Below are 23,500 nucleotides of genomic sequence, written 5' to 3' on the forward strand. Positions count from 1 at the left end.
TTACTGTTTGTTCTTTTATTTGCTAATTCTGTCGTTGCATTTCATAACCAATCTTACTAAGTCCTCTGACAATTGCCTCAGAACTTCATTGTGTTGACAGGACTGCTTACTGGGCACAAAGAACTGAATTAACCAGTTATTTTTCATCATCAACTGTGTATTACCATGTCAGCAATATTGTGAGTGAGCATGCTTTTTCATTTGAAGAGGGGCTGTTCTAAAAACATTTTGTTTTAAAACCAGTATTAATCTTCCCTTCCAAAGCACAGACAAGCATTCATGTTGCAGCACAGAATTAGATCTTAGCTTAGGAAATCGTTTTGCTCAAAGGTAGTACAACATGATATGATATACTAAAATAATATATAATGTCAAATATATAGGTATATTGAAAAAAAGTATACATTTGCATTGTTATGTTCATAAAATATAAAGCTTTGAGAGATAATTAAGGAATCATTAAAGAAAAATAATAGTATGATATTTTGTCATAATGACCCACATACTGTGGAACACATGATGTCAATATATTGAGTCACTTGGCAGAAAACTTTGCCATCAAATTCTAGATTATTTGTATAGTGATTTCACAGATCTCTCTGCTGTATCATTAAATAAGGTATTTTCATTTCCAAGGGAGTAAAAATGCATTGACATTTAAACTGTCCATTTTTGGACAGTTTCCCAAAGACAAGTTTAACCACTATTGTATTTATGTGTGTAATTTGGAATGAGAGCTCATTTCTTGTTCAGGAGGATGTGAAGAAGTTTTACATTTTTGTTTCTGGAGTATAATGTTGGCTCATTCGCAAAGGAACCACATCCCTGAAAAACACATTTGCAATATTTCTGGCCAGATGGGAACTTTCCAATAGAAAGGTTATCGGCTTCAGGTAATCTGAATGGGCACTTTTTTCCGTCATTTGGATAAAATCCAAAATTTTCTCTGCAGGACTAAGCACACAACAGAGATATGAGATCGGGGTGGATGATGACAGAGAGGCAGAATGCAACAGGATGCAGTCCCAGCTATAAGGATAGGAAAATACCTGGCTAAGGCTCTTGCCGTAAGAGGGATTGTCCCTGTGTCACCTGAGCAGGGACAGAGGGTGAGCGACCCATACCAGGCACTGTCCATACACACAGACTGCTTTTTTTAGCTAACACCAGAGTTACCAGGCCAACTAAATCAAAGTGAACCTAAATCCTAAAATGGTCCTTGGTACATCAATTAGAGGTTGAATGATGCTTTTCTTCGACAGCAAAGCGCTGGGTAAAATGATCCAGCAGGTTCCTGCAGTGTTTGTCTAAACAGTCATTCATGGATTTGGTCAATCTAAACTCTTCTGTCAGTCATTTGGGTGGAGTTAACTAAAAAGCATGTCAAAATAAGTCAAACAGCCAGAATACTCCAGAAGTAAACGGTGATGGGAGAATATATCCCGTGTTTAACAGTCAGGGAGTGGGACATCTGCCTCATTCAGGACCTCTATCTGTGGAGCGGCTTGGGTGGATTTTCCTTATCAAAGCATGGCTGAATTTCCAGCTGTATCCCTCAGTCTCTCTGGGTGGTGTTACACCACCAGTGTAAAATACTTGAGCGCATTAATAGTCACAGACACAAATTGTTCAGCATCTTACAGGTGGATTTAATTACCAGATTAGAGAGCCATGGTTGAGCAGGTTTTTTCTTCTGCCCAATAATTATTTAAATGAGAGCTAATAATGATTGAAGGGGTTTATGAAAAGTTGGGCGGTATCAGCAAATGAGACTGAGGTTGGAGATAGTAAGGCCCCAACTAATGGAAGAATTTTGTTTGGTTTTCCTTTGTATTGTTTTCAAGTCATTATCGTTGCAAATGCAATGTAGACAAGCACATCTTACCTTTTGTTTTAACTGGTATTATCTTTGTCAGTATGACATGCACGGGATGGGAGGTGCTTCACGAGGAGCCAGTACCAAGGAGGAGTTTGTAATTTACTGGGATTCTCCTGATGGCATTACTGGGGATGGTACTTGCTGCCTTGACTGATCTGAGTGCTATTCATGGCACAGATGCCTGACCATAAAGCCATTTTCTTTCTTCTGAGTCATTTCACACTCAGAACTGAAATAAGTTAGTGAAAAAAGTTTCTGCTTCACTTGCACTCTGCCTTAGCTTTTCTTTAGCTCAGCTTAGAGGTGGACTTTTCCATATCCCATACTTGTGAATGAGGACAAATGAACTACATAATTAATTACCACTGCACTTCATGTGGATTTTCTGCTTTGCCTCAGTCTTTCTGAAACAAGCTGGTGGTATTTCAGTGAGAGGTGGTGATGGAGCTGCCTGGGACTCAGCCCACTGGGGTAATGCTTTTCACTGCAGTGCTTAATAACAGAAATTATTCTGGTATTATATACAAAGTACATGTCCTTTGAATTCTGTGTGCCGTGAATGGTCTCAGAGAGAGGACTGACAGTGGTTACTGTGCAAGATGACCCACAATGTAGCTAATTTTTAAACTGAATTCACTTTTGTTTTTTCATATGCAGTTTAACCAGTATCTCCATGTGCATACATTCTCGTGTAGCATTCATGAATCCCTTAAATGCCCTCTTATAATCACATTTTGTTTCCAGTTGCTGTTTTGAAAATGTAAATATGATTAATCACGACACAGCATTGCATATGTAGGACAAGCTGTAGAAGGTTCCATTTTATATGCTCTGATATATTTATTTATTATCACAGCACATTAAAACAAACCAACCAAACAAACCCCACTTCACAGCTACAATCCAAAAAGCAAGAGAGTTACAATAAGGCCAAGGGAAACCAAATAATATTTGGAAAAAGGTACTGCTTTATTTAAATAAATAAAATCTATTTATTTTAAGATCTAGAGGTACAGGGAGGTGTTATCATTTAACCTGCTTCCGTCCAGGCTGGGCCATGTTGCTCTCAGCAGGAATAAATAGCCTTACCATGCCTCTGACTATAGGGCTATAGGTAACTGTTTTATTCCAAGGAAGAGGATATTAAAAGAAAAATAAAAGTTGTAAATAAGTGTGAAAGTTGAGAAATGGCAGGATCAAGATTATTTTGTGATAAAAGTGGTTTATTTTAGGAGACGAATTCTGGGGATGCAGGAGACACATTGACAGTGAACAGATGGTAGCACTGTCAACCATGCTGGGGTCAGGGCAACTGTTCAGTGTTGCTATCTAAAAGAAAACCTAATTTGCTTTGATGTCACATGACACCACAGAGGGCCCTCACCACAAGACAGCCATCACTCCAGTGGGTGGCAGTTGTTTGCTGTTCCTCTGGAGCTGCTTTGGGTGCTAAATAGTGCTCTAAAGAATTTGTTTCTCCATATTACCCACCCTTTACTGAATACAGAATTATTGACAGGATTTTCTGGGATGCCATTGCTGAAGCATTTCCAATATCTGCACTTGCTATTACTGATAATATCAAAGCCACAAGTGATCCACACAGATGTCAGGAGGGATGGGGACATGGAGATTAATCCTCAAATGGTCAGAATTCCTGCTGATACTGAGTCAGCAGGTAAAATTCCAAAATCCCAGTTTTCAGATTCCTTATCTGGCAACAATTTGTGTGCTCAGAACAGAACTGGCAAACATAGTCCTTGCAAATTGATCATGCAGTGCCCACTCAATTTTCTCTTTGATGTCCTCAGTTTTTGTTGGTATACTGGCTGCAAAAACAAGATGATGTTGAGGTGGCAGAGCCAGGTGTCTGTCTTTTCTTCTTCTTCCCTTCACATTTTTGGTTAATTCACAGAATCATAGAATCAGCTGGGTTGGAAGGGACCTCCAAGATTGTCAACCCTTGATCCAACACCACGGTGGTTACCAGACCACGGCACTAAGTGCCACATCCAGTCTCATCTTAAAAACCTCCAGGGATGGAGAATCCACCACTTCCCTGGGCAGCCCATTCCAATGTCTGATTACCCTTTCTGTAAAGAATTTTGTCCTAGTATCTAACCTCCTGTGCCAAGAGTGACACACAGGACACGTTTCTGCCATGTTCAGCATGTGCAGAGCTGAATTTCCAGTGCCCTTTCTGTTCAAAGCCTTCTGGAGGCAAAAAGGGGGCTGGGGTGAGGGGGAATGTCAGTAAGTGGGAGCTTAAGTATTCAAGAAAAGAAAGGACCGGAAAAAGGCAGCTTCAAATATGAGATAAGTAACAACAACAAGACAAGGTGTTACCAATTCTGGAACTTTTTCAATGAAAGCACAGAACACTAACTTATATAATCTCATAGGAAATAACCTTAAGTTTTAAATAAACAAGCGATTGTTCAATAGTAACATATATAATCTTAGAGGAACTAATCTTTCATTTTAAATAAATCTGCAGTCAAACCTGTCAGTAGGCAACAAAAGGAGCACATGCTCAAAGGCTCCCTGTGGGACATGGCTCACACTGCTGTGCTTTCTCAGACAGCCCAAACAGGTGGAGTCTGAGACGTGAACAACTTTTTTGGCAGGGATTTGCAAAAGTCAGAGCCAGCCGACACAGGGTCAGAATATCAGGTTTTTAACAGCCCTTTCTGCTAAAACCGTGGCTGGGATCAGCCCCATTGCAAATGGCTGGTGCTGGGGGCATTCTGAGAGGACGCTGATTTTCTGTAAGGACGACCCAGCATTTCACATTACAAGCCAGAAACATCTGTTTGTCCTAGTTCTTTCCATAGAGGGAAGAGAGACCTTCATTTCCCTGAAGTTTTCTGAAATGGCTCTTGTCCCTCCCCTACAGCCTGAACTTACCTAGAAAGTATTATCTCCAAACTCCTCCTCTCTATTTCACTGTAGCCAGGCCAGTCTTTCTGAATGTCTTTCAAGAAATGTTCCTCCAGACTGGAGGAATTATCCTTTGGATTCAGGTTGGCTACCTACAGGCAAACCTTTTTTTGATACCTTAAATTGACACCATTTGAGTGGCACTGAGGAGATAAAGCTCCATCTTGGTAGGATGGGGAGTTTTCTAGGATGGAAGAAACTCTCCATTGCTGGGAAGCTGTACAGGGGGTTTTGAAATTGGTGGCTGAATTGGCAGGGGACACACTTGCACCTTTCAGATCCCAGGAGGTGACTGTCTCCACATATAAAGAGAACTGGAGTAAGACAAGATCTTTACTCTTTCCCACTTGTTTTGCAGTTTCTGAAGCTTGCTTTTTGTATTTGTCTCCCTCTTGATTACAGATAAAGTCATGCATGATGGGAGAAAAATCCTCTAGTACAGAATTTACCAGTAATCTTTTTAGAGGCATCTGATTTTGTCCACATAGAGCAATTATGTGCTGACATTAATGTGTGTGTTTTCTTTGTGACCCCCATTTCTGACTAAAAAGCTTTTTTCATTACAACACTTTATTGCTCTGTGTTCTTTAATCTCCAAGGCAGATTACTTGATAACATCAATTGATTCCTTAGGGTGCTTTTCCCCTTGTGGTTCAGTGCCCGTGTCCCTGCCTCAATTCTGACTATGTATGTGCTGTCACAGGCAATACAGTCTCGACTTGGGTAATTTTCACTTGATTGAAGTTATTGGCAATTAACACAAACTTCTGATCACTGATTCTGGGCTTTGACAAAAAAGAAAACATGAAGAATTAAACAACTGTTTAAGTAAATACTTTTTTTCCCCTTTCCCATTCTCTGCATAAGCCAAACCTCTCTCCTTCCCCCTTCCTAGTCTCTGCCTGCCCTGTTTTTGCTGCAGGCTGCACCCCATTATCCCCATTCCTTTGGTGCAGTACCGGGTGATGCGGGAGGTTGGGGTTGTGTGTGCAGGGCCTTCTGTGTGACACTCCTGCTCCCTCCCACTCATCCCCCCTGCTCCAGGCTCTCACTGCTTCCCTGAGGGTCGCCCTAGGCCACAGGTGTCTATCAGTGCATGGACATTAATTGGGGACTCTGTGTAAATTAATTGATTGTCAGTACATGAGCTGATGGGGCAGCCATGCCCGAGCTGGGGGCATTCCTGCACAAGGGAATTGGGTGCTCATGTACGAACCAACTGGATGCACTGGTTGGGCACTCGTGTAGCTGTAGTAAACTCTGTAAACTGATGCTCAGTATGCAAAGAGAACTTCATATATAGGTACACTGAAATAGATGTAATTCTTTGGATTTGTCCTGGCACTTGTTTTTTTACACAGAGCTCAGAAAACTCCCAGTTCTGGTTATTAGTCGGTTTAGACTTGCTACAGTGCTGTGACTCCTCCTAGCAGGGTGGCAAGGTGATCCAGCTGTGGGTTTGGAACACATCTTTCCAATTCCTTTGACACATTTGCTCTTTACATTGAGAACTGAGACTTATTTTGCTGTCCGCTTTGCTTCTCATTCAGGCTTTTCTCAAGTCTTCATAAAGAGTAAGCCACAATCTTATACATCACTTGTTCCTCTCTTTTCTCCCATCAGGAATTGCTTAATGTCTGTCCCATCAGAACCCTTTGATTTGCTATGGGTTCAGCACTCCAAGACCTGTGTGTTTTCACTGCATCCTTACACAACTTCTCCATATAAACTAAGGATTCACATGGTCTGTTCTTTTAAATATAATTGATCCACATTCTCAGAGATTTTGCTTAATGAGCACAAATGCAGCCACCTGCATATCTTAGTTTGCTATTTATTATTTGATGATCAGCACTTTCAGTTTATCTTCACTTTCTTCTTGGCTTCAGCTCGTCTCCAAGTGCTGTGTCAGTGCTGTGCATGTGAGCTGTGTGTGCCTCCTCTGTCCCTGCAGATACTGACCAAGCACCAGTCAGGAAAAAAACCCTCTTCTTCCTTCCTTCCAAAATGTGGTAGGGCTTAATATCAAAATTAGGCCTTTTGCTTTATACTGGCAAACTGAAAGCAGTCATGAGTCTCTATTTCTCTTTTGTCTTGTCCATCTCTCTCTCTCCCTTTCTCTTTAATCCAAACTGGAGTATCCCTTATAAAACTTTTCTTTGAAGTCCATGATATGTGTTTGGTCCATGTCTGAATGTGCATCCCTACTTTAAACTGATCTGAGGGAGATAAACTTTCAGGTCCACTCTTTGTTGAAGTGTTTTTTGGTTTGTTTTTTTTTTTTAATACAAGCAAAAGATTTTCAAAACTGATACCTCAGGTAGAGGAAATATAGGGCTGGTTCACCTCAGCCACACTGGCAAAAAGGTTTTGTCCTTTGCGCCTCAAAGCTGAAATCACTGCTTTGGCAGAGCTTTGCAATAAGCAAATGCTGTTGCCCCAACTGTATGCTCTTCAACACTGCACCAATATTGATGTTTTGTCCCCAGGGAGCCTGCCCAGCCTGTGTGTTTGAACTGATGAATCCATTAGCGGACTCCCTGGAGAGATTCAGGTGCGCTCTGAGTTGCTTTACACAACCCATGCCCTATTTTCCAGTCCTGATCACGCTGCTTAGCTTGGAAGTGAGATTGACAACACGGCCCTGTCGGCCTCCTTTCTCTGAGGAGTGCTTACAACATCTGTTGGCCATCCTTAATTGCTCCTGTGGTCAGCATGGGACTAAAAGGATGTGCTGGAAGACTGCATTACTCAACAGTAATTCCTTCTCTCGTAATTCTCCCTCCTTCCCTCGCTGCTGTTCTATGTAATTTTTTTCTCATTCTCAACATTTGTTTTCCTGACCATAAAAATTCTCTAATTTGGAGGCAGTGGGTAGATTGGAACGTACACGAATATGAGCTGATTGACAGATCATTTTGTCTGCTTGTTTCACAGGGACACGAAACTATCACACTCCTTATTTCTGACCGTGTCAGTTTGCCAAAGGGAAAAAGCTGGTAATGAATTTTCCCCCTTTGTTGATCAGGAGAAGAGCTGTGCTGTGCAGTGTTTCTGGTGTGTCATGACCATTTTTCAATACAAGGAAGCACCACAGTATTTAATACGCTAGAAGGGAAAGAAAAGGGATTCTGAAAATATGACTTTATTTTCAGTACACACATAATTTAAAATGTATGAAATATTTGTCATTTGGAAAGGAAAGGGAGGTGGCTTGGAACCCCCTTCTTTTACATTTTTTGCCCTAGTTGCAGATAGTTTTGTCTCTGGCTGTGTTTGCTGAGCTAATGAGGGTGGGGACTATGTACTACTGCAGGCAATTGCTTTGAGCGCTGAGCACTTTGAAGAGATTAGCCCCATTGATATTCCCTTCATCTTCGTTAGAGAGGAATGCTTCCTTCCCTGGAGTGCAAGGAGATGGACAGCTATTTAATAGAGCCAGCCTTTTTCAAGTAGATACTGTAGTCCTAAATATTCCCATCTCACTAGCCTGCATACACCCGGCATAAAAACAGTGTTCTGGAGGCCAGGGTTGTACCTCATTAGAGGAATATATTGACCTGGTCGGGGTTTTTTTGAGGACCCCAGGTTGACTGGATTATTATCTGACTGGTTAAATGTTATTCTTCAAGGAGAAGCAACAGTTTCAGCTGTTCAGGCAGTCAGCCAAAACATGGTGATGAGCAAATTGTTTGTTCCAAGAGTAAATGAAGGGAATGTCCACATGATTTTTGCCATCCTTGTATTAAACTAACAGAAGCTGAAAATTGGAGCTTTATGCATCCCAAGTGGGGCATAACTGATCAAAATTTTGATTCTCCGGCAGCTATCCACAAACTGAATTTAAATGGTTTGCAAGAAGTTGGCTTTTTTTCTAATATCATTTCAGCTAGGCACAAGTCTTAAAATAATAATGTATTCAACATCTCATCTCTAGCATTTACTGCTTTTGTAACTTTACCAGGTCCACGGGTTCTATTTTATATTTATTGTTTATATTAATTCCAGCTCACAAAATGCTGCAATTAGCAAATTCCAGCTTTGAATGTATTTACAAGGATAGAATGAGAACTCCTTTCTTTCACTCAGATTGCACAGCCCCATCCCAAGCCTGGCTTAGATACAAGAGCTTCATCTCCTGATTAACTTGTTCCTGCAGACAGTCAGAGAGTAAGGACCTCTGAAGGTCACCACAGCCTTTCTTCCGTGAAAGCTCCTCTTAAATATCGACAGCTCTCCGGGCCTTGTGTTCTGAGTACAGCATCTGTATTGTATGTGCAGAATGGATCAATACTGCATTCATCATCCATATCCCGAAATAAAAGAAAGGGATTTTTGAAATAAGTTAATGCTACTGATCTAGGATTTGTGTGTGCTTTGTGTGTGTTAAACGTGCGAGATGGAGTGACCGTGGCATTCTCTGCCAAGGACTGGGTAGGGCCGGGAATCTGCACGGGGACAGCGATTTGCGTCTCTGTCACTGTGGAAATGAGATGGATGTCCGTCAGTAATCAGGAGTCATTAGCTAGCTTGTAGCTTGGTGGAATGATCCAGACTTGAGTTGGGAGTGTAGAAAATATGCTTATGAAAGAAGAAATGGGGTAGTTTTGTTTAAGGGAAGCTAATACTTAGAGAGGAGACAGAGTCCATAGGGACTGGATGCTTTGGAGTGACTGCCTACGTATCTCAAGTACGTTGTTTCAAACTTAAGGATAATTTAGATAATTTGGGCAGTTTACCCACTGCTCTTTTCCCTTTCGAGAAGCAAAGTTCATATTTTGAATTGAAAGTAGGAAATGAAGTGTCAGACAGTTTCATATAACCCCCCCAATCTTTAAAACTATCCATAACCAGTATTTAGCTTTCCCCTTTTTGGAGGTAAAAACTGTGCCAGTCTATGTTGAATTTGAGTAACACACTTTCAGTAACTCAAAACTTATATTTTTAGCAAACTTGCTATTTTTCCAATATTCATTTTTTAAAGCAACTAAAGTCTAAAAGAAAATTATTCAACTCCAGATTACCTGTTTTGTGATTACCAAGAAAGTTTTGATTCTTTGAACAGCTCTTCCACTTGGTAAATGAAATATATTCATGAGCTAGTTCTTTTCAGAGCTTGGAAAGTGGCATCTCTTCTCAAGAAAGAGATCATCTTTGAATTAAAAGTATGCTGTCCTTAGCCCTTTTTTATTTTTATTTTATTGACAAATTGTCACAGGAGCTAAAATGCATAATCATCAATAACAAGTGATCCATGGGGCTATGCAAAATACATTGATTAACAATATAATCTCCATACAGATGTCCTAGGAGTGCTTGTTATTTTTTATGGACCAATCTAGGACTCCTGCTTGCATTTCAAGGGCCAGGGGGAAGAAGGTGAGAGAGACAAAGTTCAGGGCATCTCTGCAGTTCCCCCCTGCTGCTGCCAGTCAGGGCTGGCTGCACTGGTGGGTCATGTCCACGGAGAAGCAGCGTGTTGGCTGAGAGGGACAAATACTGCCAGCTGCTCCTACCGTGGGCTGTGCCAGCCCCTCTTTGTCAGGCCTGCATGGGCACAAAACAAACCCATTGGTTTGAATTGAACTGGGAGCCTGAGACAAAATCCCCATTGTCACAAAAGCCTGATTTAAATTTGTTTTTAGGGCTGCTCCACCACCAAGAAAATCCTGATATAGATGCCTTTGAGGCATTGAACTTATGCAGAACTATTCCTCAGAGAAAATTGGATGCAATTTTAGGATTAGATAAGTGACCTAGGAGAGAGAGAGTGCAAAACTTGCATATCCAGTTTGTCCAGATGGATATTCACTAGGAAACCTTCAAACTGCTCATAAATATTGCCTGTCCTTTTGTAAAGGCTCCCACCAGCAAGCCCATGGTCATTTCCTGGGCAGAAAGACACTGTTTGTACTGACACTTTTGGGCAATTAAATAAAGTGTTTGAATTCCCTTTCTCTTTCTGTGGCAAAATACTATACATGATGATGAATGGGAAAATAAGCAAGGAAAGAAATTCTGTAAACAGCCTCCGAAGCCTGACTTGGATATTTGAGCTGTTTGTTTGGTTTGGGGTTTTTTTCCTGTGGAATGAACTTTCTTTACTTCTTTGCCTGTCTTTTAATTTGTGAAAATATCTTTTATGTAGAGCTGGTACCTCTCTGAGTATCCTGTGCTCTTGGGGAGTAGGGTAAAATCTACCTATTTTCAGAGTCTACTTACTTTTAGTCTTTCCTCTCTAAACTGAGTGAAAAAAAAAGGAAATATCTTTTTTTTTCCTCTTCTAGAATAAAGCCAAAGAGGGTGGCAATGACAGAGAGTTCTTTAATGTTGGGTCATATCAAGCATCATTCCCCCTTCAGCATTTTATATCATAAATGAATATGTGTGCAGTACCTCAGGAACCTGCCAGGAAACACAGCAGAGCAGAACTGCAGTGCTTTGGGTCATAGCAAAGGTCTCTTGTGCCAGACCCACTCCTGGCACTGGGCAGATGATGCTTAGGGAAAACACTGGTTTCCCTGCTGCTCTCCTCCAGTGCCCTCTGGACTGGGGGCTCCCAGAGCTGGGGATCTCATGCACTTTGGTGTTCATGGATCTGTTAAACTTCCCTAATCTTTTGGTTCGAAACTTCTTTATATTTCCAACAGATCCCATAGCTATGATGAATTACTTCCCTGCCTTTGCTTTAAATCTCTTAGTGATACATTCTGATTCTCATACTGTGGGAATTAGTGAATAATTGTTCCTTGTTCAGCCTCTCCATGCTGGCACATCTTCCCCTGCTCTCTTTCCACAGCTGAATTGTCTGTGTCTGTTCAGTCTCCTGGATGCATAAGCTATTCCTCACCTTTTTTCGTTTGTTACCCTTCCGTAAGTCTTATTTTGGCTGCGTGCTTTTGGAAACAGAGAAGAGGGACAAGTCCTCTATGATGTATTTAACGTGTGCTTAAATCATGGTTTCAAAAGGAGGCCCCTTGGACCATGTTAAGCAGTAGGTCTTGTACTTCAGTAATTATTTCAGTTAATTTCATATTTAATGTTTTCTAAAACTCCTATTTGAATACTCTCTGAATCTGCCAAGTATTTAATCACCTTAGTCCAAGATTTTGGACTTCTATTCCCTTTTAAAAAGCAATGCAGCCTGTCCAGGGCATGTTTCGATAGTTACAAAAGCTCAGCTCTCTGCTGACACCCAGTTCTGGTGGCTCGTGGGATTGCAGCTGCTCAGGTATGGTTGGAATAATGCGCAGGTGGCTTTGGAATCCATCACAGAGAAGAGGGATTTAGGCTATTGGTATATGGGGCACCTGGCTTTCTTTGAGAGACCTCATCTTTAAAAGAATAGATGACCCTTCCTAGTAAAGGAATGAGTCAGCAGTTCCTTCAACCAAAGATGTACATCTACTTAATAGAAGGTATTTTGTTGCTCAGCTAGATGTGCATCTGAAGTTGGATGGTAACATTAAAGTTGGATGATAAGATCAGGAATTAAATTGTTAAAGCCGTCCTTGGAGTGCAAGGTTCACTGAATTTGAGAATTTCATTGTGCATTCCATAAAAAAAGTGGAACTTAAAGCATAGTCTGTTAAATTCATTGCCTTCCCTGGCTTCCTTGCCAGAACTGTAGTAGTAGTAGTTGGTAACAGCCTTTTATTCAGGTTCATTCCTTTCTGTAGTCTGTTCCAGACTACAGCCACAGCTGTCTGCTTAAAACTCTAATATACAAATATGTGTATGTGGCTAAACAGGTCTTTCCTTACATCACTGGAATTAGCCTTCTTCACTAGGGTCCAGTATTTGAGGGGGTTTTATTTTCTGTTGTGTATTATTTTTCCTTCAGTTCCATACAGTAGCCAGTCAGCCTGAATGGCACTGGGAACATCTCTGATAGTATAATTGGCTTTTATAACAGTGACTGTAATTAATGATTAGTATTTTAGCTGTGCTTGCAAGCTAAGTTTAGATACTGGCAAAATAGGGAGTCATTGGCTGATGGACCAGCAAAATAATGGGCTCCATTTAGGCAGCTGAACCCTCTGAGTCAGACCCCAGGGAGGGCAGGTCTGTGCCTGTGCTGGCTTCGCTCAGCACTGTGGCTGAGAGGGTTCCTCCACCTTCTTCCCTGAGCAGCTGCAATTGCCAGGAGTGAGTGAACAACCTGCCTTTAGAAACTCATGGCCTTCCCCTTCCAGCTCCTGCTTCTGAGTGTTTGAATGTGGGACTGCTGAGCCTCATGATGCAGGTATTGTGATTGACGGTAATTTTATTTATTAATTAACACATTTGTTATAGGACATGTTTGTATAAGTTAGTAGACAGCTCTGATGCTTGATAGGGTATTGCAGGCATAGTAAACACAAAATTGGGGAAAACGAGGTTACTGAGTACAATGAACAGTTCTTCCCTGGCATCAGAGCAAAGCATAGGGAAAGGAAACAGGAAAGGAAATCAAGAAGAAGAACCAGCCCCACAGAAATTATTAAACATCACCTCATTCAGAACCCCTCAGCTAAAGAAAAAAAGATGCTCTGCTGAAATACCACCCAAAGTCTTACCTGGTAGACATAGATCTGATGTTTGGAGAGAAGACTGACATTGTTTGCTGGGCAGTGTTGAGCGTCCCCATGGCGTCACGTACCTTGTACAGCAGGTTCTCTGTGGCAAGCTAGGACTTAGTGGGCCAGGGTAGGGGATATCTTGAGTCTTGGTGTTGGCCCTTTCAAGGGAAGAGAAGTCTGAGCCTCCAATGTCTGCAGATGTTTTCTTCTTGGCTTTTGTCTTACTTGATACCACATGCTCTGGGTGGCTGTTGCTGTAATCCCCCTGAGCCAGCCTCTGTCTAGCAGGCACCATACATTCTGTGCAGGGCATTTTCTGTGACATCATAGGGGACCCAGCTGAGCAGGTACATCCTGAGTGCTGTAGCAGGCTGCTCTGGCTGTTAGTGGTTCATTAGGTCAGACATCCCAGCTCTGGGGTGGTTTTCAAACACAGCTTCACTGAGAGTCCTAGTTTCACTCTCAGCTGCATGTGCTGCTGGCCTGAGGGCTCCTGGGGCTGCCCATTCAAACTCTTACACTAACCAGGCACTCTGGTACATATTTTATAACAATTCCTTGTCATTCCTTTCTCATTTGTTTTCTGGTGTTCCTTTCCTTTTACTGCTATAAAAGCTCTTCTGTTCTTACATTTGATGTTCACTTCTGTGATTTGTCCTGATGTTCTCTGCAATTATTGTTTGAGTAGTACTGAGGGGAATGTCTGAATAATTTGGTGGAATGGATCCAAAATGACACAGACTGGGTTGCTCAAGAGATGAGAGCACAATCACACCCATTAGCATAGATCTGACCTTCACCTTAAGTACAAATACGTGCAGATTGCAGTCCTTTGGCTCTTCTGCAGTTTTGCTCTTAACATACATATTCACAGTCTGTTTGGGCTTTTTGGAAGCATATGCTAAAGGCTGCATGAGGAGATTTAACTTCCAGGAATTACCCCATTATATGTGAAGCTGTTTTTTGTGTAAAGGTGTGGCAGAGTGACCATTAGGATCCTGCCATTGTGAAATGGTAGATGCTGTGATCCTGGTCACATTACTAATGTGGCTCTGTCACTTGTGCTGTGAGCACCATGTGTGCCTGAATTTGAAGTGGCCTGCACTGGGCCTCTCTGTAGAGTTACCTCACTTGTTCTTCTCTTATAATTCATGGAGGAGAGGTGAGAACTGCACCCCATTACAGTGTGGCCATCTTCATGGAAACACAATGCCTGTTGGTACATCCTCTCCAGAACAGACACACCTAAAATCACAGAATCACAGAATGGTTTGGGTTGGAAGGAAACTTAAAGAACATCTCGTTCCATCCCCCTGCCATGGGCAGGGACACCTTCCACTAGCCCAGGTTGCTCCAAGCCCCATCCAGCCTGGCCTTGAACACTTCCAGGGATGGGGCAGCTGCAGGTTCTCTGGGCAACCTGTGCCAGGGCCTCACCACCCTCACAGGGAAGAATTTCTTCCTAATACCTCATCTAAACCTACAGCCTTTCAGTTTGTACCCATTACTCCTTATCCTATCAGTACAGTTCCTGTTGAAGAGTCTGTTTCCAGCTTCCACATAGTTCTCTTCAGGTACTGGAAGGCTGCTGTTAGACCTTCATGCAGCCTTCTCTTTCCCAGGCTGAACAGCCCCAGCTCTCTCAGCCTGTCCTCATAGGGGAGGTGCTCTAGTCTAGAATTCAAGCATTTCATGTCTTCAGTTGTCCTAGCCCAAACAAAAGTAAAAACCCCTTTATATGCTCAGTGATTTAAAAGCAGCAAACACACCTCAGCCCGTCTACTGCCACACACATAATCAGTTTGGATATTTCCAAGCAAAACAAATACTTCCAAAGGAGCTATTGTGAACAGATGGACTAACATTCATAAAATAGGCAGTTCCCTCTTTAAGTGATTTGTTGGAATAAAAGGTATTGTTTCCACTGAGATTTAAACAACAGTTTGCTTAAATTATTTTTATATTTGCCCATTATATTGTGAGCATATGAAATGGGCAAAATGTTAAGAATAATTAAGCAGAGTGGTCCTGAATACCCTGGTGAGTCTGAAAAATCATATATAACAGTAAGCAGCTATCTGTGGAGCTGCCAATTCTACTTATATAAGCCCATCTGTTTACATCTACACCTGTTCCCTGAAGAAGAATACATCTTGTGTGAAGAATTCCCACCAGATCCCTCAGACATTTTATCATTCAAGAATGTTCTTCCTGTTTGTTCTCTCTCTTTCCCTTATAAGAAACTGTACAATTAATGTTTTCAGTGCGGTCTCTTAGAACATTTGCAAGACAAATGCTGGACTTAGCATATAAAATTAAATTAGTTTGTTCTCTTCTGATTCTGTAATGAATACAAATTGTTGCAAGCCATTTGCATATACCTTTGACTCACAGTGGCTCATAGTCTTGTCTCCTGTTTCTCTCTCCCCTCCTACATCCTCATTTGGAATCCCTCAGACCATCTCTTGTTAAACCTAAGGTATAGGTTATTTTATGTCTAACTGATCATGTGGGAAAGGATGTTTGCTGTTTACAGTATGTCAACTTCTTTTATTATAAAACTTATTTTTAAAAGAGAGAAAGAGATTCAGGAGCCACAATCTTTGTGTTTCCCTGTGTCCCCCAGTCCTTGGAGTTCTGCAAATGTACAGCTAATGTTTTGCTGCTGAGAAACAGCAGATATACATTCCCTGGTGTAGGTTTCATCCTCAGAACTGCTTCAACAACAAAATTACCTGAATAACATCAGATACAAGCATATGGACTTTTTCTGATCTTTTTATTAAATCCTAGTATCAAGGTGGATTTATCCACTCTCAAAGATAAGACGGGGGGAGGCCAGCTTTTGAAGATCATTTGCATTTCTTTCATTTGGTGGCCTAATCTTCTTCCTACTCTATTGAACTTCTGTAAATTGTTTTAGAAATATTAGAACAAAAAAATATCTCTAAAGGTTTCTAACTTCTAATTTTCAAAGTGTAAATTCTTTACATAAACTTTAGTGGCACAGCAAATACAAAATAAAATGAGGTCAAGTCAAAAAAGGAACAAATTCAATTAGCCCCTTCAAAGAAATATGAACTTGATTTCAGGTTTTGAATTACAGATTTAGAATATGGGTGGATTTTTTTTTTTCTTGTCAGCTTCTGCAGAACTGAAATACATGAATTCATGATATATATGTCATTCAGAGAGTGCAGCAGCCTTTCCCAGCACAAACACATTATACTCCCCATTATACTTCCATTACATTGTACTGGCCTAGCAGAGACTTGCCATGAACTTTTACCTTTCTTTTACCTACCTTTTACCCTTCTCTTTGCTGTAAACAGTGGCTAGCTGTGTTTTAGGTAAGTAAATTATTTCATGGTAACCTATTGGTGGCCTTAGATGCCAAGTGACAGAAATAGGAAGGGAAGTGCCCTCTTGACAGGGAGTGGGTAAAGGCAGGTTCCAGATCCATCTCTTTGTAAGTGCCGGGGTAGGACGTAGTGTGCGAAGGATTATAGGTTATAGACATTCATCTCTTTACTCAGGGGCTGTATTAGGGGCTCTTGCCTGCAGTGGGGACAGCAGACCCTGGCCAATGTGGGTTAATGTTTGATTTCCTTACACTGCCAGCAGCACGCTGAAGGGGTTTTGTTGGTGCTTGATTCTCCTGACTGCACTGGTGCACCTTTTCATGGAGACCTTCTTGGTTACGCATCAAGTGGGCTGTGTATTATTGCTGTTGCATATGGAAGGGGTAGCTGGGAGTGTGCAGGTGCCCTCTGAATCACAGGGAGAAGTGGATTTAGAAAAATGAGCAGCATACAGCCTACCCTGGGCTTTTGTCCTCAGTAACCCCTGAGAACTGATTTCCATCTGCCTGTGCTGGAGTTAGCACAGTGAAAGGAGCTGCTCTTGGAGCTGTTCTTTGACTAATATTTTCTTACTGTGTTGCCTTTTTCTTTAGTGTTTCTCATAAACAGCACTCACCTCTTTGCATTTTTTTTATTGTAACAGTGTATTTTCTCTAGGTAGATCTTGAACGTCAAGGTTAGTTTGGACATCAGGAAGAATTTCTTCACTGAAAGGATGGTCAGGCATTGGAATGTGCTGCCTAGGGAGGAGGTGGAGTCCCCATCCCTGAAGGTGTTCAGGAAATGATTGGATGTGGCACTTAGTGCTCTGGACTAGTTGACAAGGTGGTAGTTGGTCAGAAGTTGGAGTCGGTGATCTTGGAGGTCTTTTCCGACCTTGATGATTGTGTGATTCTGTGATTTTAAGTAAATTTCTCTGTCTCCCTTCAGTAATCTGGCTATAGTATTCTTCAGCTGTTTATCTGTACCAAAATACTTTCCCCAACCCATCCAGTGATTCCAGCAGTCCAAAGTGGGGATTAAAGGAGAGGTTTATATTTAAGAATAGATCACAGCTAAAGAAATTTAGAGTATTATGGGATTCTCTGTCAAGGCCTTTGAAGATATTGTCTAAAACACTTTTTAACTGCTTGGCTCTATCAGCTCTGGGGGAGTTATCGTCTCTATTTCCAAACAGTTAGCAGATAAAGCCTTAAAGGCTTGGAGCAATCCCAGTTGTGCGGTGAGTCAATTTATGGGGAAAATATCTCTTGAATCAGTAGTTAAAGCTTTATTACAGATGGCTCAGATATTGGGCTTGATTTATTCTTTGTATCTTCTGTAGTGACATGAGTGAATTGTCTACAGAAAGGCCACATCATACTTATTACAGAGTAAAGGGCAAATTGGAAAGGTAGTTGCTTCTTTATGGGCCCAATTGGAGCAGAGCAGAGAATGCAGAAATAAAACAAGATTCTTTTTAGGTTGTTGCAGCAAGTTATCAACATACTTGTTTATCATTAGGATGTGCTTGAAGATAGTTTACATAAATGTCCTTATACATAGCAAAGGAAGTTGTTTCACCTGATGATAGTATTTGATTTTATTTGATGTCACCCTAAAACTATCAAGCATTAATTTAAATCAAACATGCATTTAAATCATGCAAGGCAAGGAGAAGGAAGATCTTAAGGATTTTAATTTGGTTATATCTTACCAAATTTACTTACAACTGAAAATTCTTTTGGAAACAGAAAACCTTTGTTTTACTTTGAGACAATGAATATTTGCACTAGATATATACCTCAAGAAAAAAAAATATTTTGAAAAATTTCTTAAAATCACATATAAAAAAAATTCCTACAGCCATCGTCATTTTTTCACACTTCTGTGAGGAGAATGCATGGCAGTCGATGCAGAATTCTTCTGAAAACACATACCTTATTTTAAATTAAAATGAATAATGCACTGGGATTACAAGTGGGCTGCAGAGTTTTATTTCTGATTTTATTTTCATGGTCCATGTAATACAGGCAATAATTTAGAATTGTATTTTTGAAGGACAGTCTTGATTTCAAAGTTTTAGGTAACAGTGTAATATTCATGAAAGAACCCATAACTGAGGAAGTTCTCATTGTTCATACTTTACTTGTTAGAAATTAGATGAAATTTGTGAAATATCATTGAACTAGAACTGGTTAAAATATTTCTCTTATGCAAACATGGCATAAATGAGAAGTATTGCAGAAATGATTTCTCCAGGTCTTTTCCAGTTTCTTTTGAATTTTGATAGTTCTCTTGACGTTTGGGTTGCTAAGCTGGGGATCCTTGGATCAAACCCTTTCTCTATCTTGGCCTTTTAAAAATATCTGTGCTTTTAAGTTGGTAATATCAGATGTTGCAAAGGAAGGTACTAAAAAAGCCCACTGGATGATTATGGCAGGATCTACCAAGAAGATGAACCCATCTTCTTGGATTGACTCATGAGCTGGCTCATGAAGGTATGTAAGTGATGTAATTTTTTAACCTGTTGTATTTTTAGAAAGAAATAAAATGTTTGAATGTCATAATGCAAGATTAATGCCCATATCAGTTAATAGAATAAATGCCATGCTGTTATTCATGGTTTGTTAAGGATAAAAATCATTGACAGTGTAAGCATAAAATAGACACGAATAATGGCAGAAAGTGTTAGGCTCTAACTTTGAAAATATCCAGCCATTATGCAACTTAAATTAACAATCTCAACTTACCCATACATTTACATATTAATGGTCCTAAGTGGTAATTGTAATTGTCTCTCATCATTGCTTCCTTTGACCCTCATTTTTCAAATAAGAAATATGAAATTCCATTAAGTAACATTAATAGTAGAAAATTAATTTAAGGCAATATATCATCAATTAGCAAGCTCTTAACACATCTCACTGTTTTCACCTGATGCTTACTTGAAGAAAAAAAAAGTTAATTATTTTATGTATGTCTGAATCCAAGGATATAATTTCATGCACGTATGATAAAGATGAGGAATAAAGTATATTAGATTTCCTGGCCTTGATTTATTAGAGCATCCAGATTCATGTTGACTTCTCTAGACTATTCACGTGTGGCTGATCAGGGGCACAGAGCCCCTCAACACACACAGTCAAGGCCAGTGCCAGCATGTTTGGACTGGGAAAGGCTACACTTCTGACAGTTAGCTTTATGCCTGGGTAGTTTGGGTTTCTTAATGCAACTAAACGTTCTCACAAGTAAGCCAGAACTCCCTTCAGGTAATTAATGCATCTAGTTTGTCTGTGCACCTTACCTTACAGAAGGACTCTCCTGATTCATCCTCCTTCGCAGGGAATGACACACCCACGGCTGTTGTGCGTGATAGATCAAGATTAGGAAGCAGCATTTGCATCTGGCCAATAGGTCTTTAGTCATCAAACTGACAAATGAAGCTAATGTAGAATAATAATGTGTGAAGTCGCTTCCAAGTACTGAAGACTAAAATACATTTACACAGAATGGTGCTCCCATAAGGAAAAAAAATTACAAAAGCCATTAAAAACCAAATGCCTCGTATTCGTCATGTCAGCGAGGCAATCATCATCTGTTACAGGACGTTTATGATTTTTGGACTGCAAATGTTACTGTTGTCCATAAAAGCGAGAATTATTTTTGTTATTTCTGTAAAGGCCAGCCATGCAAATAATGTCTTCTTTTTCTTTTATCTCTTTTTCAAAGGCCATGAATATTAGTGTTCTTTGAAAAGCATTTCCATTGTAAGAATTGTCTACTCATAGAAATCCAGAATGGTTTGGGTTGGAAGGGACTTAAAGAGCATCCAGTTCCAACCCCCTGCCTTGGGCAGGGACACCTTCCACTAGCCCAGGTTGCTCCAGGCCTCATCCAACCTGGCCTTGAAAACTTCCAGGGATGGGGAATCCACAGCTTCTCTGGGCAACCTGTGCCAGAGCCTCACCACTGTCACAAGGAAGAATTACTTCCTGATATCCAATCTAAACCTACTCATTATGTTACCAAGTGTGGAACATATCGTAAGAACAATTTAAAGAAAACAGGTATGATTTTCCTCCCTTTTTATATGAATTTCCCGGGTTATCTGTGTAAATGTCAGACTGGGGGTCTGTTTGGTTCTGTGGGGTGTGTGGTTGATAGACTAGTAAGTGTAACGTGGAAATATTTTTGACAGGAGCTTTAAATCTTCATGTTTGTACATTTTAAAGATGAGTTACGCATGAGAACAGTTTGAGAGCTGGCGTCAGTAACAGGCTAACTTGGTAGAGTTTCAAGGTGTAATTAATAAATTTCTGTGTGAGAATGAGCTTCTCCTCAGCCTGAGTGCTGTCTGAGAGCTGAGGAGGCCACGCTCTCCTGCACTGCAGTGTGTGAAAGCCCATCTGCCGCTCCATAAACGTTGTCCTTGTGGGCTAGGAAGTTTCTCAGTTCTGTTTGTGGGAGGATTTTGGTTTTCCTCTGCTGGACGAGAATTAATTCAGATTCCATTGTCCTTTGAAAGATTGCAGACTCCTGTTTATCAGTAAGATTTAAACTGACCATAATCAACAGATTGATTGGTGAAAAGAATGTCAGGTGGCAAGATTAATTCAACATAATGAGCTGGTGTACGGCTGCTACCACCGTGAATGATGGCAACGTGCAGGGAATGGGTGAAAGGGAGCAAAGACTCCGTGATTTTGGAGCATGTAACATCTACAAAATTACTGGATAGAAAGTTGATGAAGATTGGAGGCAGACTAAGGACGTTTGCTACCAGCTTTTATCTTTCCATGCAGATCTAGCAGCCAAAATGAATTACAGTTAGCCACTGGAATAGCTCTGGGATACATGAGCAGCAGAAGAATGGTGTGACTGTCAGCACAAGGCTCTGCAACATTATTCAGAGCAACTTAGAGGCAATTAACCTGACTTCCCTCAGCTGAGTTTTCAGGAAGGAAGTAAATAGCACAACTACAGAATGAGAGTTTCTGATTGTTTTTCATATATTCCCTATTCACTGTAGAAAGTATTTGCACAACAAAGATAGCTGTAAAACATTAAATTAGGCAAATAGGCCTTAGACATGGGGGGAAATGAAAAGTAAATTTAGTCTACAGAGTACATTTGGAATTTATTTTCCTAATTTAAAGTGGTTTAATGGTTAGGATCAATAGTTAAATTTTTTGTAGGTTAGCTAGCTCAGTCCTTATAACTAACATTCTTTCAAAGTACAGAACTTTTCTTCATTCAGGTGTGAAGTGTGCTCTGAGCAGGACAAAGCTGAGGACTGTGAGCCAGCTCTGGGGGTGTAAAGCTGAGAGAGGCTTCTTCATTATCCACACTCCAGCTGACTGCTTTTGCCCATGGTCCTGGCTCCAGTGGCCAGGCTGGCACAAGTGCAGGTTAAGGGTTAGTGACATGAGCCTTCAGGAATCAATTCCCCACAGCGCTGTCCTTTCCGTGTGTCCGTGTGTCCGTGTGCAGCCGTGGCCAGGGCAGCACAGGGAATCAAACACACGGTGCCGTGGTTTTGCAGGAGAGAGGTGGCGAGTGGGTCACGTGCCTGTGCAAAATTGCCATTGCTTGAGACACTGCCAGGCAGAAGTGTTCAGACAAGGTGGGGTGGGACCTGCTCTCCCTGCCTGATTCAGGGGATGTGTGTACTCTGGTGATGAACTGGTTCATCCACATAAAACCCAGTGAAGAATCTCGTATAACAGTGATATATCCGTGCAGTGCTTTTGTCCTCTGTCCTCTGCTCTGTCCTCTGTGTTGCTCATTCGTGTCCTTGGCAGGTGCTCCTGGTCACAGTCCCTTATGTGGATCCTCTTGAATGCTGCCTTTGGGGGATGCTGTTTCTTTAGCAAGGGAGCAGCAGGTGCCTCTGTGTCAGACAGGTGAGAAACAGGTAGAGCTGCTGCTCTTTCTCTACATGGAGTGAGCAAAAGCAGGGTCTGGGAAAAAGGGGAGAGAGGAAGCTGAAGATTTTGGAAAGCAAATAGGGACCAGCACGGAATCGACAGAATCAGTAAAAAGAATTGGGCAAAGACATTTGTGTGGGGGGACGTGGCAGTATGTATTGACTTACAGAGAAGCAAAGTAATATAGGGTCTGAAATGGATTGTTTTAGGAAAGGGAACATATTGATTGTGGGGGAGTAGGTAATTGATGCTGGAAGCAGGGAATTTGCATGTACAGCCATAGCATGCCAAAATAAAGCGTGTTCGTGGGCAACAGCAGACATTTTGAATATGCAAATGTGAGTTTGCATATACATGTGCAAGTGCTGTGCATGCAGTAAATCTCTGAGTAAATTTTGCAGGTTCATTTTGTGTCTCTGCTAATAGAAAACTATGTTGAGCAGAGCTTGGCTGAGGAGAGAGCAGTGAGGGGGATCCTTATGGGGCTGAAAACGAGGAACACACTGTAATTATGGTAAAGCCAAGCATTACAAGCAGGAAATACAAAGATATGTTTACTATTAAAAGAGACCCAGGCATGTTAATTTATGGAAATTAGCAGTTTAAGGCATTTAAAAAAGTATGTACTGACATAAAATTCTGCTGTAAAATTAGGATTAAGACATTTTCCTGTTTGTGGCTCCAAATTAGTTGAATTTTTAAAGGTGTTTTTTCTCCATGTGGTGCCACTTCAGTGAAGGAAACAAGATGCTCAGGATGCCTGTGGAGCATTAGAGTGGCACATTAGAGGGGTTGGGTGAGGAACTCGGTCTCTGTGTTCTTAATGGCTTACTTTGCTCATGATTTGAG

The 23,500-nt window shown here is 41.0% G+C and overlaps 1 protein-coding gene across 3 annotated transcripts in view; it reads left to right on the forward strand.

The window, feature by feature from the left end:
- The window catches only part of SPAG16 (sperm associated antigen 16), a 379,115-nt gene that overhangs the window by 272,877 nt on the left and 82,738 nt on the right, over window positions 1–23,500 (forward strand). Inside the window, exon 16 of one of the 3 annotated variants that reach the window (XM_027636865.1) lies at window positions 754–893. The exons of the other annotated variants lie outside the window; for them this stretch is intronic. Coding sequence (XP_027492666.1) covers window positions 754–875 — 122 coding nt within the window. The 3' untranslated portion in view covers window positions 876–893. The remainder of the gene's footprint in view (window positions 1–753; window positions 894–23,500) is intronic. 3 annotated transcript variants of the gene reach the window in all.

Source organism: Corapipo altera, unplaced genomic scaffold (genome assembly GCF_003945725.1).
Source record: "Corapipo altera isolate COAL_440 unplaced genomic scaffold, ASM394572v1 45, whole genome shotgun sequence".
Classification (NCBI taxonomy): domain Eukaryota; kingdom Metazoa; phylum Chordata; class Aves; order Passeriformes; family Pipridae; genus Corapipo; species Corapipo altera.